The sequence below is a fragment of the Solea solea genome, chromosome 2, assembly GCF_958295425.1.
Source record: "Solea solea chromosome 2, fSolSol10.1, whole genome shotgun sequence".
NCBI classification, from domain to species: Eukaryota; Metazoa; Chordata; class Actinopteri; order Pleuronectiformes; family Soleidae; genus Solea; species Solea solea.
In genome coordinates, this window is record NC_081135.1 from 17,441,301 (window position 1) to 17,458,805 (window position 17,505).

At 38.2% G+C, this 17,505-nt stretch overlaps 1 protein-coding gene across 2 annotated transcripts in view; it reads left to right on the forward strand.

Annotated features, from left to right (window-relative positions):
• Positions 1–17,505, forward strand: part of LOC131444761 (inactive dipeptidyl peptidase 10-like) — a 278,070-nt gene that overhangs the window by 256,018 nt on the left and 4,547 nt on the right. For both annotated transcript variants that reach the window (XM_058615388.1, XM_058615398.1), the window contains exons 16-25: positions 352–473; positions 4,066–4,110; positions 10,270–10,368; positions 10,475–10,544; positions 11,062–11,256; positions 11,964–12,018; positions 12,578–12,677; positions 12,941–12,999; positions 16,236–16,308; positions 17,339–17,412. In XM_058615388.1, the coding sequence (XP_058471371.1) occupies positions 352–473; positions 4,066–4,110; positions 10,270–10,368; positions 10,475–10,544; positions 11,062–11,256; positions 11,964–12,018; positions 12,578–12,677; positions 12,941–12,999; positions 16,236–16,308; positions 17,339–17,412 (892 nt within the window). The remainder of the gene's footprint in view (positions 1–351; positions 474–4,065; positions 4,111–10,269; positions 10,369–10,474; positions 10,545–11,061; positions 11,257–11,963; positions 12,019–12,577; positions 12,678–12,940; positions 13,000–16,235; positions 16,309–17,338; positions 17,413–17,505) is intronic.

Sequence of the window (17,505 nt, forward strand, 5' to 3'; positions counted from 1 at the left end):
TTTTACCTTTGCATACAAATTAATTTCACAAGAGCTGCAGCTTATTTCACAATGAGTTGAGTTGTAATTGTTGCAGCTCATTGACATAAAGCAGTGGAACAGCACTGGAAATATTATGGATGGCTCATTTCAGTTCACATGGTCAGAAGAGTGTGACAGTGAGCCAGCATGAGCCCTGAATCTGAGAGAGCTAAATGGGACTTTGCAATTCTTTGATTTAATCCAACTGTGATTTTACATCTCTGTTATAGCAAAAGAGCTGCTGTGTAAAATTCAATTTCAGTTGTTTGTTATAGAGATGAGAACTGTAACAGGTCATTTTTACTTTCTCTTCTTCTCATTTCTCCTCAGTGTTAAAACTGTGGGTCTGTTCCCACGGCGGTGTTTAACGTGCGAGTTAAATAAAGCTCACTGTCTGTACTTTGATGCTGACATCAGCCCCACAAACCAGCACATCATCCTCCATTGTAAAGGTAAATTGTAAAATGTTCATTTTGATGTTAAAATTGATATAATATGGTGATTAAAAAGTGTAAGTTCAAGACTTGCTTGAAGCATGTTATTTTTTTGCCACTAGGCCAGGTTTTTCATGGAATGGTTTATGGTTTATGGTAATGGTGGTATGAATTAACTGCATGAGAATAGTAGTCACCTGTTTTGAATGGTCTTCTAATGCAGGCTGATGCAGAATAATGTAATGTTTTAGTTCAATTAGACCTTAACGCTGCTTTTGATACAGCCACATTTTTATTGAATGTCTAAAGCAGTTTTTGGGCATCTTTTGATCTGTTGTAAATTGGTTTTCCTCACTGTCACACAGAACCCTCACAGTGACTGTTGGGAAATGCTCTTCATCCATAGAATATATACCAGATGATATTCAGACATATGTTTCCTTTATACCCCATAACATCTCATGCAAATCAGTTCTAATTAACTGCACTAATCCTTTTTACAATTACATACAGATACAATGGGAATTATCATTTCTGGCCCACACATTGTACCTACTGCTTTTAAACCCACAGTTTACAATTTAGATTTTTAGAGGTAAAGCCAATAACTGGATAAGCATGTTAACACCATGGCTTCTACCAGCTTAAAAAAATAACCTAACTCATGCCTTTTGTGCCCAGCCCTCAGCTAGAGATGATTAAACATGCCTTCATTTAATTTTGTCTTTGTTTATTGAAACTCTCTTTTTACACCAAATTCATTGGCCTGGGAATTTACCAGCATGTGTTGTTCTGTTATGTCAGGTAAGAGTGTGAGGGTCAGATAAAGCTACAAGAAGTACAAACAAATGCTTCCCTTGTCAGGTCTTTTCATATAGGTAAAGCAAAGAAATAATGTTTCAGTGTTTCGGTCAATCAAACAGAGGCAGAATAATAACGTCAATGAGGATCCTGAAGTGCAAGAATATGTGAAATCAATTCTGAAAAAGCTAATGCTAATTTTCTCACACGGCAAGTTTACATACAAAGTCATGCACAGGCGCAATTTTCACGTTGGCCGGGCAACACGATAGACACATGTCTATCACACTCATCTCCGGGTGTGAACACAACATTAGAGAAGCCTTTAATATTGACACATGGTCTTACTACAGTAGTTGGTATAAAACCTTGTGAATTACTTTGAAAAAATCTGAATCATATATTTCCAATTTTGCATTGTTGTAGGTTGAAGCTTAGCTACAATAGTGCAATAATCATCCCATTCTTCATGCAATAAAAGAATATGAAGTCCATAATTTAGTCAGCCGTTTACTGTCAAGCCGCCATCATCTGGCAGATGTCGGGGTTTACCCCTCGTAATCTGTCACCCTCCATCTAATTCAGTTTTACATGTCTCCCTCATCACTTCCAAATGAGAGGCATAAAATTAAAACAATTAGCCACTCTATTATGTATAATTACTTTTAGGTAGAGTTATTAGGTCGCCTTTTTAATAGATGCTAACTCTCTGTTATTGTTTGTGATTTCAATTCATTTTGAGATGATGAGATCATGTCGTGCTCTGAAGCATTTGTGCTTTGGTGTGGTGATTTATTGGACAATCATAACAGCGCTCCCTCTCCCAAAAGCAATAAAAATAATGGAGAGAGAGTGTATTGTCTTCTGAGGGCCAAGTTCACATAACCTCAACAAGCTTGTCCCGACACCTGTTTTCATCACAAGCTACACAAGCCATTTTATTCCAATCATAAAACATTTCAGACTGGTTTCCTGTTTTCAAATGCAAACATGTAAACAATTGAAGTGTTTCACCAACAGATAAGCTCATTAAGTTGTCACAATATTGGTAAAATATCAAGCAGGATTATGTGGAAGTAAAGAACCATTGCAGCTACAGCTCTGTGTTTGAGCTATCCTGCCATCCACGTAAAGGTATAGTTCATGCTTCTTTGTGTGGTCTTATGAGGAACCACAAATGGTATATTTTCAATAAAAGCGTGTCTGTCAGCGGAGACACCGGGAAAATCAGATTTAAGCCACTTTACAGAAGACTTTACGTCAATAAAATACATATCAGCTTAAGTATGCACTGTTTTGCACTGTTTACATTCACTGCTCTGTCTCACTGTTAGACAGTTTATTCTGCCTGAAACTGGAAGCAAAACCAAAAACCTTTCAAAGATATTTTTTTTAGTTTGGTGTGACTTAAGAGCTGCTGGTCTACTGCTGCATTTAGATATTTCAAATGAAGGATTTCAAACACCATAATGACAAAATAACAAATTTTAACCAATTGATAAAGGCAGAAGTGAATCAAAAACTCCCGTGTGTTGTGATGTAAAATTGTACATTTTCTCTATGGACTTTGGTGTAGGAAGTGAGAGGCTTACAAAGCAAAAACAAACTTAAATTTCCTGTTGAAAAAGGTTGTGTACAAGAAAGATAAAGTGGCAAACTTCTTTTTTAATATTGTGTGAACTTAAGCTGGCATAGAGTCAATTTCTAAAGACAAAAATGGTGACAAGCAAAATCGTGGAAATAAATACGCTGCTGTATGTTTTACTTGCGTGTAACTGCTTGAGCTATGAGAAGATAAAATGAGAGTCCTTTTCAGGTGTATAAGTTACTTTTCATTGAGTATAATGATGACAATGAAAAATAAAATAGGGACAGTGAATGCCAGTGCAGGAGAGAGGTGGGACTATGACATCATTGTTTTCCCAAAGTAACGTATTTGTTGTCTACACGAAAACGCAATGGCGGCGTTTTGAGATTTTCCCAATACCAATACGATAAAAATCCTACGCATATTCACCGACTCCCGTTTCTGTGTGGACAGGCCGTGAGCTTCCTTGGAAGTGATGATTTGGCTGCATTTGTCCCATCACCGTCAGAAAAAAGCTGTTCTGTGCTGTCTCATAGAGATCATTTGAAACTGAGCTTCCACTGTAATTAATGTGCGGGAATGTATGAGAAGATAAACAGCGGATTCTGAACAGACGAGTCATCGTTCTTGTGCACTTTTAGTAATGAAATGTAACTTCAACAGTACATATTTGACATTTATTTTATGACATTTTAGAGGAAGCAGAACTCCCCTTGCTGTCTTAGAGCAATCGCCTTGGGTGTAATTACAGGGCTGTGCTGTCCGACTGAAAATAATTTTGACAGAATGTTCACTTGTCTATTTGCTTTTCCTGGTTGTAAAATGTTAACAACGGCGCCTGGATCTAATAATTTCCACTCTAACAAAGCCGAGGAAATAATGAATGTGTATTTAATTCTTTATCATTCATTGTATGAAATAATTATTATAATAAAATAAAAAAATAAAAATGGCCCACTTTAAATCAATTAGGCACCATCATTCCCCTCATTCTGGTGCCAGGGGCGTCTGTCAGACATGTGAAAACTATTTCCAGTGTGGTTTTATTGTTTGGGTTTGAAAACCAGTGCCAAAGATCTTACTTGCTAATTATTAAATGTGCTGTATCTTTCACTATCTGTGTTGAGTGCACCTACAGTAATCCTTCAACCAGGATCACAGAGAAACCAGATCATGTTTAAATTACTCATGAGCTTCTTTCTCTTTTTTTCATCCTTTCAGGCCCTGGAGCACCTACTGTGATTTTACACAGCCTCAACAATTCAAGTAAGGACACCATTAAGTCTTGTGGGAGAAAAAGTGGTATGTAGTGATGACTGTCTGCAGGACGAGGAAGCTGAGACTGATCTAAAACTGCTGCACAGTTGCGGATCAAGATGATGCAGCTGCAAAATAAACCAGAGAACCTGTTATTTAGCAAAGTATGATGGTATCATGGAAATTATCCATAATTATTCCTCATATATCATACATGCTCAATCCGAAAAGGTCTTCACGGTTATTGGTGTAACATTTTTGCAGCTAGAAGCTGAAGTAATTTTTAAGAGGGAGGGCAGGTTTATTTGGATTATACCACTAAGATGACTCAGTGCATAAGGCAGATAAATGTATTTGAAAAGGCATTTTTCACAAACACCGTCCGTTCAGGGAAAAACACAATCAATTCAAGTAGTATTAAACATGGGGGTGCGAGGGGTGAATACATAAAAATGTAGAAGTTGCTTCTGTGTGTGAGCAGAAGTAGAAGCTAAACTCTGATGCACTGGTTGACTGCTTCCTAAACATCTCAGGGACCAATTAGCTTTACACTCCTTAAGCACACCAGACGTGTGTTCTGGTCTGAGGCTTGAAGCCATGATGTGTAAAGATTTAACAAGTAATTTCTTGCTGGAACTCCAGCAGCATGGTTCCCAACAAGCAGCTGTTATCAAAGGGGTTTTTATAGGACATATAACTCTTGTAGTGCATATTTAATTCTAAAGACTGCAGCTATTGCCCTGGTTGCATGCTGTTAACATTCATCCCAAAGGTACCAGTGTTTACTAACATCATATCCCACATGCGTATCTGTCTTCCCAACTTTTTTTTGATGAACAGGATGATGTTATCTTTACTATCATGAGATCGGAGGATGATCCGGAGAATTGGTTGAGGAATGTAACTGCTATTTGCTGCCTGGTTGAAAGCTAGATGAAACATCAACAACACTGATATGTAGGCTAAATGAAAAGCTAACCTTCTGTAGCAGCAGGTGGATTATGTGGATAGCACAAGTGAAGAAAATAAAGAAACAACTACTCTGACTCCAGTAAATGTGGCAAAATCCTAAGTATATACATATAAAGCAAGAAAATACACACTTTAACAAAGGCGGTTCTAAAGAGGAAGGTTTTGATGAGAGTTTTGAATGTTGTGAGGTCAGTGCAGTCTCAGGTCCGGTGCTTGGTCCTTTGTGTTATTAAGATAAGGTTGTCATCAGATGAGCGGAGGTTTCGTGAGGGGGTGTGGTGATGGAGCAGGTCAGTAAGGAAAGTGGGGGCCTATGGAAGGCTTTGTAAGTCAGGAGAAGGATTTTAAACTGAATATGTTGTGGTGCTGGTAGACAGTGTAGGTTATCACATGTATTTAGGAAAAACTGACTGCAGCACAACTCATTGTAGCTTACATTTAATGTTCAGGTCAGACAACATGTTTTAAGCATGATTATTTCTGGAACGCCTGATTTGTCTGCTTTCTACGATGAGTTATGTCACATCATTGACCAATGAGAGCACAGAGCACTCTGCACATGCAAAAGTAACAAGATAAACAAGCAAAATAACAAAGCAAAGAGGAGAGTTGAAGATACCTCAAATTCTCTTTGAGGGATTAACGGTCCAAACTGCCCATTTCTCACAACTCAGCACAGCAAGTATACACCCAGCCCCTCTTCCTCTCAAAGTCAGTTTGTGGTGCTTGGTCAGGTTGGGTACTAACTTGTAGTCTTTCAGTCACATCATGGCACACATCCATGGCACTGTGATTGCCTCATGTGATATAGAAACTATTGTAGCAGACCAAAACGTTGTGAAGTCTGATCTCTGATAACTGAGTCAGATTTGTGCTATAAGAAAAAAATAATAATAATTCTGTGACAGCCATCCTCAAGTCATGTAAAAGCGGAGCTGATATTTTCGCTGTATGTTGTAAGCTCAATGCTCAGCTGGTTCTGGCACATTTTTGTTTCACAGCTGATGGTGCTGCTGTCAGATTGTCAGGAACACATCCACCTTTACACACCTGTTTTGATTCATGTTGCTCTTGACCTGAAATATATTTTCTTCGGGAAGTCATCTCTCCATCTTACCATAGCAGACCCACTGGCTGCTCAGGCACCTGAGGTGAAGCTAATAAAGATACCTTGAACCTTGAGCCTTGAGCCTTGATGTTTTGCCCATGTCGCCAATTTCCCAAAATGTGCCTGTTGTTTTGTTTTGTCTGAACCCTGACTCGTGACCCATGACAACACAGACTGTGACTCTCACAAACTCATTCCGATAAGCCCCAGAAATGATCCAAGATTTTATTTACCTTTTCTCATGTTGAGAAATCACTCACTGCATTACAACATCTAACACGTTTTAATCAAATGTGTAGGATGCAGAATCACTTCAAACTATTTTGATTGTTGAATTTTTGATCACAACTCTGTGTCCTAAACCTCTCCTTCCAGTAAACTTGGACAGATGGATGCATTTGTATATGTAACAGATGACCAGAGGCAATCTCTCCATACCTGAAACACTCAACATTCAAATACAATGTATTTACTTGTCTTATCCCAATGATGATGCATATTTGATTTGGCAGAGATTTTATGCCAGATGCCCTTTCTGATGCAACCCTCCCATTTATAGAAACTTAGGACCAGTGGTGTGCACCAAGGGGGGAGGGGCAGGTGGTATTAGCCCCCTGGTGCCCTAATGGTCAAAAACACCACATACTAAAGTGCCCTCTTGAGTCACATGACACATGCTAAAGTTCCCTCTAGAGTGGTGAAAACATGAGGAAGTGTCCTACTGGCTGCCATTCATACAGTATGTGGCTTCTAAAGGACAATATAAATTACAAAAAAAAACTGATTGTTTCTAAAGGAGTGCCTTTCTAGTGGAGAAAAGTAATGCAGTGCCCTATAAGATGCCCTTTTTTGGGAACAGACCTCTCACCTCTTTTCACCCAAGTGTCTCACAGCAAAAATAGACAGTGAAAATAATCTGTCTTCACAGTTTCAGAGCCTACGTCTGTCACATCTGTAAGTGTTTGTTTCAAAGTAAAATCATTCAATTGTCTTTTTTATTGTGAAATATTTGCGTGGCCTACTGATGCATTGTGAAAAGTGTGTACTGTGTACTGTAGATGAGTGCATATCTGAGTACATATTTTGCAAAGGCAAAACTTATGTAAAACATAGCAGACAGTGTACAGATATTCCACAGCAGGTGAACAGGGGAGACATGCAACCAATGACAGCACAGCCATCACACACTGTACCTATCTAGTGTGAAACTGGTATAAGAGGTCTGGGGCTGGCAAAGAGGTGAAGCAGGTCCAATATAATTGGTTGCCAGGCAATTTAGAGCTTTAAAACAATGAAAGATGTGTAAACTCAACCCTATATTATACTGGAAGTCCATGTGAGGATGTTAGAACAGGTGAGATGCTCTCTCTAGCCCTAGTACATTCTATTATTCTAGAGGTGACACTCTGTAGCTGCTGCATGTCTTATCTGTTGCAATTTCTTGCAGTTTTTTTGCAGCCTAGTTATATCAATTCTAGATTAGCAAACTTTTATCAATGGGCCTCACGGCTGCTTAGTAGAAGAAACAATAGTTTGTTGGTTTGTCCCGTCACTAGACAAGATTTCCAGACTGGAAAGAGAGCTTACAGAGGAGGTTCAGAAGATGCCTACCACAGCTTGAATAATAATAATGATAGTAAAAAACATCCCAAAAAAACATACATATATTGAAAACAAGGCAATAGAAACAGTAAAGCAATTAAAATGTCTATGAAGATTCACAATGATCCAGGTCATGATACAAACATTATTAAATCAGTGGCATCTGGACTTTAAGATTTCTTAAATATGTTTCAACACTCATTTAAAAGGCTTCTCCAGTTCTGAAACTGTGGAAGTCAAAGTTATATTGGGAATCAGTGGCTTTAACATGTTATCCATAATTCAGTGATAGGAAGTGAACACAAGACGGCCATGGTTTTCACACTATCCAGCGCAGTCTGCTCTGCACTGATGGGTGAATACAGTTTTCCTTTTCATATCTGGCTGCCTGTACACAACTGTTGACTTGACTTGTTCAGTAAATACTTCGCTCCCTCGCTGTCTGTGTTTGGCTTGAGAGACCGAACAGCTAGAATATGATATGGCGCAAAACCTTTCTTGATCCTAAGCTGTTTCCTCCTGGATGGTACAGACAGCCTATATAAAGCTGCTTTTTCACCAAGCAGTGCACTGCAGCACTGTCCACCATGGTACGGTTTGGAACACTAAACCTTTGCCTCTGCCTTGCATTTCCAGTGCAAGTGTGTCTTGTGCACATCTGAAGAGAGGAGCTCAGGACAGAGAGCTGTGATCTCAAAATGTGAGAACTTTAACAAGCTGCAGATGAAACTCAGCAATCCTGTTAAATGCAGCAGTCTGGCTCATCTTTTCCAACATGGAAATGTATCTCTGCAGTCTTAAAATCAATAATTTCTCTCCCTGCCCACTTTAGAATGTATTCAACTTTTAAAGAGAATATATGTAAAATATGTATACATTAGCGTTTCAAACAGGTCCTGCAATCACAACTGAATATATTGTCGACTGTGATTGAATTGAATCACAGAAATAAGGAGATGTGCTTATATGCAGTGTTAAACTGTGTTCATGCACATACATACATGACTGTCTGTTTTATTTTTTATAAACATGGACATATTTTGTTAAGTTCCATGTCAGCAACAGATGGGGATTGAAAGTAAAAGTGTATGTGCTTTAGAGGAGCCTGGAAGAATTACCACATGATTAAAGGAGACGACAATGTGAAAATAATGGACTGAAAAACAATATGCTAAATATCCACTTGTGACGCTTTCATTGTCTGAGAAGCAGTGAGGCTTTTTAGGTTTGGTAATGTTTGGCTGCTTCTGACCTATAGCTGCAGCCTATGTGGCAACATGGATGAAGTGCTACTAGCATCTGTAATTGTATTTCACCAACATGTGGTCATTTTATGATGTAACACATATAATAAAAATCATCACTATATAGATGATCTTTTCATGTTTTTGTCTTTATCATGACATGTTGGGAATTTAACATTTTTCTTGTTGTTATTATTATCATTATTAGTCCTGGCTGTTTTGTTTGTCTTTGAAGTGAGTCGATAAATCTTTGTCAGTGTCCGCCAATCCATCATGTATTTGTATTGCATTTTTCGGATGGAATGGACAGTAGAAAATTAAAAATTTTAAATATACATTTAATTGAGTTTGATTTTCTAAGTAATATTGTTTTTTTTTTGTTTGTTTTAATCACTGTCTGGAAGACTTGGCAAGATTGGAAGCTTCTTTTTAAGTGTTCCTTTTCCACTAGGATGAATACTGGCACACATAACACATTACATACATACACCGAGAGAGAGAGAGAGATAAATTAACAGCTGTGCCACAGAAAAGCAAGCAATTTGCCCAGGGTTATTTGGACAGACTCTTCATCCACAGCTGGGAACTCAAGGCCTCTAGCGGTTTCATAATGAGACGTCTATTGATTTTGGGTTTTCCATTAGAAATGCTGGATGAATTCCATTTCATTTAGCTGCTACTCAGATCACTTGAATGTGGAAAAAAAAGGCAGAATCACAGAGTCATTATTTATTACATGTTAAAAAAAAATTGTTACTGTGTATTTCCTGTCCAAGTCTAACAGTAATGACAGTGACCAAACTATTACGCTTTGAATGACAGTCAGCCTCAAATTATGTTATTTCCTGTCAAAAATTACAAATGATATTTAGCTTGCATTATTTCCTGTCTGTGAGGCGACAAAGTATTTATCTCCCAAAGCTAAAAAACAAGTTGTTTTTGTAAAATAAAAAAATAAAACAATTGTTAATGCCTTTAGTTGAAGGCACATCTATTTCATAATTTAGAAGTTTCTCCTATATGTGCACCAGTGTATCCCCAAAATCCCAGATTTCTGAACTTTTTTAAATTTAACGGCAGCTCTCAGATCTTATCTCTCTTACCTGCACCTTCCATCCCGTCTTTTTGCACCTTTGGCTTGAAAGACAAATCTTCGTATTGCTATGGGACAATTTTATGCAGCGACACTTCCAACATAGATTACAGGCAGCAGTTTTAAACCCATTGCCCTCATTTTTACAGATTACTACATTCTTGAGAACAACTCCCATCTGAAGACTGCCTTGAAGTACAAGAGGATCCAGCTGACTGATTTCAGAGTAGTTCAGATGGAGCATTTTGGTGAGAGTAAAGTATTGTTTTCCTCTTCTGCTACTGTGTGCTGTATGACACAGACACATCACTACAGGTGCAGGTACACCAACTCTTCTTTACTTTCTTTTCACAGATTTACCTTTGAAGATCTCCTACCCACCAGACTTTTCTGATTCCCGTCACTATGGGTTACTGCTGCTTGTGTATGTACCACATGTGATGAAGTGTTGTACTGTAGAATATAGCACAAATGTACACTGACACCTTTTGCTTGTTGTTCTTACATGAAAATGTATTTATCTTGCTCAATCCTCAATCGGTGCTTTTCTTCCAAAAGCAATAGAGAAAGTGAGGGGCCCACTCATAATCAAATCAAAAACAACCTGACAGTTTGAACATAGCCTGCAGAGTAATCATTAACTTGTGAGGGAAAGGTATCTTTGTAGCATCTTGTGATTTACTCTTACTGAATATTTCTTCATCAAACCCAGCAACACAGAAGTAACTATATAGTGAATAGCCACCGGGGGCCCACTCCTCTGGGTGCCTAAAGAACAATTTAATTGGAAGTCTATGTGAAAACAAGCCTTACTTCTGACTTGTTTTACATCAATAAACCTTTGCATCAAATGTTAATGGTCTCAATAGCACTTTCAGGTCTTCTAATTTCACTCACTTATTAAGAATTTGCCTTAATAACATGCTATCTACTGTCTTCAGTGATGGTGCCCCTGGTGGTCAGGTGGTGACTGACCGCTTCTCGCTCAGCTGGGACTCTGTGCTGGTCAGTTCTGACAACATCATCGTGGCTCGTCTGGATGGTCGGGGCAGTGGCTTCCAGGGTCAGAGGATCTTGCACGAGGTTCACCACAGATTGGGAACAGTCGATGTCCAGGATCAGATTGCAGCAGTAGAGTATGCAGTCAAACTGGTTTCATTCACACTTTACAGCCTTGAAATCTCATGTGACAAATGCAAAGAAAAAAAAATGAAAAGTTAATTCCTTCACTTGAGGTTTGTGGGGGACTGGAGCCAATCCTAGCTGACATAGGGCGAAAGGCCGGGTACACTCTGGACAGGTGACCTGTCCATAACAGGGCCAATAAATCTAGATGAACAACCATTCACTCTCAGGACAGAACCCCCCAAACACTGTATATAGTTGATTTTTATCATGCACATAGGGTCATTATGATGCACTTATTAGGGTCATATGCAATTTTCTACAACAGCTAGACCAATCATCAAGCATTTTCCCTTGGTACCATCCAGATTATTGCTATTTTCAATTATAATTAGGCTACATAATGTCACCAGATGTAACAACTGAAAGATGAGTGAATCACCCTCTATGTTGTATGTTGATGTATGTACAAATATACACAACAAAAACAAGAATAATAATAAGAAATAATTCCATGAATTCCAATAGGTCCTCACACACTTTGTGAGTGCTCAGGCCCTAATAATATTGGAATGAAATATAATTGAAACAACAGATGGAGCGAAATTGAGTCACAACAACAAAACACTGCAAGAGTAATTATGTTGACCTGATTGCACTTAACTTTCAATTTCAGATGCTTTTCAAGTGTTTTTATTTTGTTTTGTTTTGTTTCCAGATACATGATGAAACTCCCATATATTGACCAGACGCGGATAGCTGTGTTTGGAAAGGTAAGATGCTGTGCTTGTCTGTTATTATGTTACAGTAAAGCAGCAAACATAGCAATAAACACTAACTGTACAATGAAAAGTTTTTAACCTTATATTATTGGCTGATTGCAAAATTGCGTTAATACACATTGGTGTTCCTAAAAAAGCTGCCAGGTGTCAGGAGAGTATCTTCATATCAATGTACAGACACATATTATAGTTCATGAAATTCATGCATAGTTCATAATTGCAAGCTACATAGCAACTGCTTTTGAGTTAAAATGAGAAAAAGCCTTCTTGTGCTCTGCCCAACCAACATGGAACATGCCACAGCAGCAGTTAAAGTTATTTACCTTGATTCCCCTGTAAGATTTTTAAATTGTGTTTATGGAATTATGGAATTTAATTGGAACACTACATTACAGTTATCAGTTTTTTTTTTTTTATTGCTTCTTGCCTTTGTATAATTGGTTTGACTGGTGTTTCAATGATATACAGTATATAAAGGTTAAATGAAAAGAACATTGGGAATACTTCAGTCAAAGAAACTAATATTTGTCTGTTTGTTCGCTTTGCTCAGGGTTATGGAGCCTACATAACATTAATGATGCTCAAATCTACTGACAGCGTCTTCAAATGCTCATGTGCAATGTCGCCGGTGACAGACTGGAAACTCTATGGTGAGTCCAGAGTGAATCTAAAGCACATTGCTGCTCTGATGTCACAGAATTCAGACATGTCTGTTGTTGTTTTATGTAGAGCTAATGTTGCTTATGATACGATGTTTGTCAAATATCAGAAAATTACAAGACCAATGTTGCATGTTTTTGAGTAGTGTACTCACAAACTTTTTCTACACTCATCTTATATTCAAGGGAACAGACTAACTATAGCTGAATCACTCTCGACCACTGACACTGTTTAAAACTTCTCATTTGCCTAGCATCAGCGTTCTCCGAGAGATACCTTGGTGTGCCATTACGGGATGACAACAGATACCAGGTGCGTGTTTACAGCTTGCCATGCCTGTTATGAAAGCAGGAACATCAGTGACACACACCTACAGTTTAAGCTCACAGTGTTACTGAATGTTGCTGCTATCAAAGTCAGAGGCAGCGAGGCTTTGCCTTTCCCAGTGTTTGTTTCATGCTCTGTAGGATTTTTGTCACTCATCTGTCTTTGGTAACTGCGTGCACTGGTGTGTCAGATCACATGCGGGAGTTTTTTCTAAGCTGCTGCTGCAAAGAAAGGGGGCTGTCTGGCTCTCTCAGGTCTCCCGCACAGACACGCTGTTCAGCTATCAGAGGTGTTTTACACAGTGAGAGGCAGTGGGGAAAAAAAACAACCATAAACATTGTGAGCATCCAAACAACAAATGCTGCCCAAGAGCAAGCAATTTACTGCTCTCAATACACCACTGCTTTGCATTTCCTGTCTGCAGACTGCATCTGAAACCTTTTTTTTTTCTTTGTTATTTTTATGGTAACACGTTTCATCACAACATAATAACAATTTAAAAATAAAAATGTGATATTGTGGTGTTCCATCATTTTTAATGTAATTTTCAGGTAAGAGGTTGGTAATAATTGTGCATACATAAGGAGATAACATTACTCTTGTGATAAAGAAAGCTTGATGAAGCACAAAGCTGTTTGACTGAATATTTAATGAAAGTGTGAGCTCTTAGTCTGACTGGTCTCAAAAAGAGGAAATGTTAGAGTTTAAATGCAGTTTGAAGGGGTCGTTTGGCGAAATATTCTTTGTATTTGAGGTTCTTTATACATACATGTCATATACATGAATATGACATGTTGTCTGTGTCTATGCATTAAACATGATATAGAGAGTATAATCTTAAAATTAAAGATTGTGTGTGGGACATAAGGTTCCTAAAGAGTGCCAGGCATGATGTGTGACAGAAGGATAACAGCAAAAGTGAAAGGTCTACTAGACAGTAGTTATGTTAGTTATTTACATGTCTACATACGTGCATATCAGTGCGATGTTGTTTTAACTGCTTATGGTGCTTTTTGGATAAAAGAGAGTGATGGCAAACATCTCCTGGTTATACTGTAAATGTGGTTAGTTTTAGGTACAATGACTAAATTGTGTTTGGTTAAAGGTTGAGACACACAAAACACCTGGTTAGGGTAAAGGAAATGCCATTATGATATATTGTATGTAGGTATCAAGACTGTCAAACCTCCACACTGAGGGGAAGATGTTAACTCCATACTCTTACAATGTGAACTGTTTTGAAGTTACCTTTGTCGTAAGGTTAAATAGGACTTAGACTTTAGACATTTATCTTTAATACTGTACACTGCAATGTGTCACTGTTTGCTCCCATGTTTTTTTCTAAATGGGTTTCTGTTATTCTTGTATGATTATTATTTGTTATGTTGGCTGTAAGGTATTTGTATTATTATTACTATTATTGCCAGCTGTATGGTGTTACTCTGATTAACCTTAGTTTCAGTGGAGTCAGCTCCAATAAGTTTGATGGTTTTTAAAGATGCAGTGCTGGGACCCACCCCTTTGCACATGTGAAAGTCAACATAATATACTGTATGTATGTGTATAATTATGGGAGAGACTTCTGAGTGTGGATGTGATGGACAAAGAGGCAGACAATCTACAATCTGATTGTTGTTTTGACAACACATTTGTAGAGTAACATCATCCAGGTGCATGTTTAGACAGCAACGTTAAAACATATTCTAAACACCATTGTGAATACCACCTTACAATTATTATTATAACAAATATGCAGCTAATATTTCCTCATTATTGGCAACTGTTGTGATATGTCATGTCACTTGGTCAGAGTGTACTGTGGGTATTCAAGATGGTGACTCTGTATTCATCAATAGTCTGAGGAAGAGTGTGCTCAAAACATCACTAGCAACACAAAGTCTTTAAATGGGAGCTTTAAGGTGTGAAGATCTTTTACTTTCATTCCTTTAGGGCCTGGAAAAGATTGTGATTTGTCTTCATAGCATTGTTACATCCTTTCCTTAAAGGCACACCATGTTGTAGGGTCAAAACAAATCTGATGTTTATCCACCTCATTCCTGGAGGCACTACAGGTTAAATGATTATGGGTGGAACCTCCTGAGCAGAAGCAGCAGAACTCTATTTATCTGCAGTGACAAAACACAGTTGTGGCTGCAGCAGTAACATTCAAGACATTGCTGTTTCTGTAATGCATGAGTAAGCTGCAGTTTCAAAATTAACCAATGTTGAAACTAAAACCCAGGTTTGGTGATGTGGCTTTCGCTTGGTTCTTTGTCTGCCTTTAAAAAAAAATGGACCTACGTTATTGCCCCGTAAATACTGATACCCCTCAGAGCTTTTCAGATTAATAATAAAGCACGTAGAATAAAGCAATTTAACTATAATTGTAATAATAATAATGATTTAATATAATTATCTATTGTGCTATGTTAACAATTGTGTTAAATTTAGCGCAAAACCCAACTGTATCTTGTTCTAATCAGAATTGACATTAAATTGACACTTAGTGTTGAATGAATTGAGCAAAATTGAGAAAAATTTAATGAGCACATCATCCATTTCGAGGTGTAACGTGTGAATTTCCCACATTTAAAATGTTTCAATCATTCCCTGTGATTAGTGTTCTTCTTCAGTGACAGGACCTGCAAGTTGCACCCATAGTTCACGCAAGGTGCCATGGGCCATAGGAATAAGGTGGATCAAACACATTGGCAGACTTCTCTTGTCTCACTCACTTTGTTTCACACCACCACTGTCCCCTCCCTCTTGGCTATAAATGTTAAGCCTCAAATACTTGTGAATAATGTCACATCAGTGGTGATGTCATCATATGGGAGAAAATATGTTCCCTCTCAAAACAAAAGTATTGAGCGCAGTTTGAACTGACATTTGGACCCATTTGCCCAAAACCTATCCACTAAAGGTTGCTAGAAAATGAATTAACATTAAAGGCCTCTTACAAACCAAACATGTATCAATCTGTTAATTAATTTGGTTATTTGAAAACACAAGAGGCTACATACTTCTATTTTGTGGTGGTTAATGCAACAATGGCGTGTGTGTTAAGGTGTATTGCTACAGCCTTCAGCCTGTGTGTGTCTTGTCTTTATGCATGCAATCAGGTTATAAAGTAAAATAACATCATTATACAGACTTTGTATTGCTTCCCTCAGTGCCAGTTATATCTATCAGTCCCCCCACAATTTCTGATTTCCTTGCAGTTTTCCAGTGTGCTGCAGAACATCCAAGCACTGCAGGAGCAGACACTGATGTTGGTGCACGGCACAGCAGATGGTAAGAGGCACCAAATTGTCACAGAGTTAAAATACTGTATCTGCGGTGTATCACTGCCGAGAACAAAGGAGCATGCCTTCCCTGTAGGTAATGGGGCAAATGATTTGCTATACAAGATGAAAGACAAGGAGTGTTACAGAAATTGATGCTGCAATTTCCAGAAGCAGAACTTTAAGTGGAAAAAGTGCTGGTACTCCCCTTATTCAACTGTTACCAGGTAAATTAGGCAGTGGGTGGTCGGTACCAGCAGATCATTAACTGATATATTCAACTTTGAACTTTGAACTTTCCAGATAAATTATGTTTCACTTGCATGTGGCTCAAGGGAGGTCTTCAGGGGGCAGTCCTCAAGTAGCATACATGCTGATGCACAAGGGAACTTACTGGAACCTACCATTCCCTGTGGACACACATCAATGACAGACATGGATAAAAGATGGAGACCAGACATGGAGAGTAATCAATATAATGACACACACCTGTATTTGTTTCTATCATAACAAAACAGTAGGCAATGACTGTCTATTAATTTAGACATGTAAATATATATTAGATTGCAGTGTAACTTAAATGGGAAATAAACATATTTAGAAGGACCAACAACATTGATATTATTGATGAATTAGATCTTCATATAATTACACAAATGAAAACAAATCCGTGAAAGGAGGTTGACGAACAAGGCAACTGGTACTGAACTTACGCCTGCCCGTCTCGCAAGGGGCAGGCGTGCGGTGCGTACCAGTGCACACTGGGTAATGTAGTATGAGTATCACAAATTGCAAAGAGATAAATAGAACAGGACAGGGTACGATGAGCTCATGAGAAGTCCCAGTACCCTGTAAAAAGTCCCGGTACGCCAGAGGCTTAAAATGCGTACCAGCCCACTTAAAGCACTGTCCAGAAGAATAAAACATTTAGCTAATCAACCATGCATGTCCAATTTGAGGTATCTCCATATTCTGATTGTTTTCTCTTTTTCTGAGTTAGTATTCAAGCTGAATGTTGTTTCTTTTTTTCTTTTTCACAGCCAACATCCACTTTCAACATACTGCCGAGCTCGTTAAAAACCTTGTGAAAGTTGGAGCAAACTACTCAATGCAGGTGAGTAATCATGCAGATGCCACCAACCTCTCTGTATTTGTAACCAAAGTGAAGCAAGTGCACAATGTACACATTTGTATACAGTATTTAAAT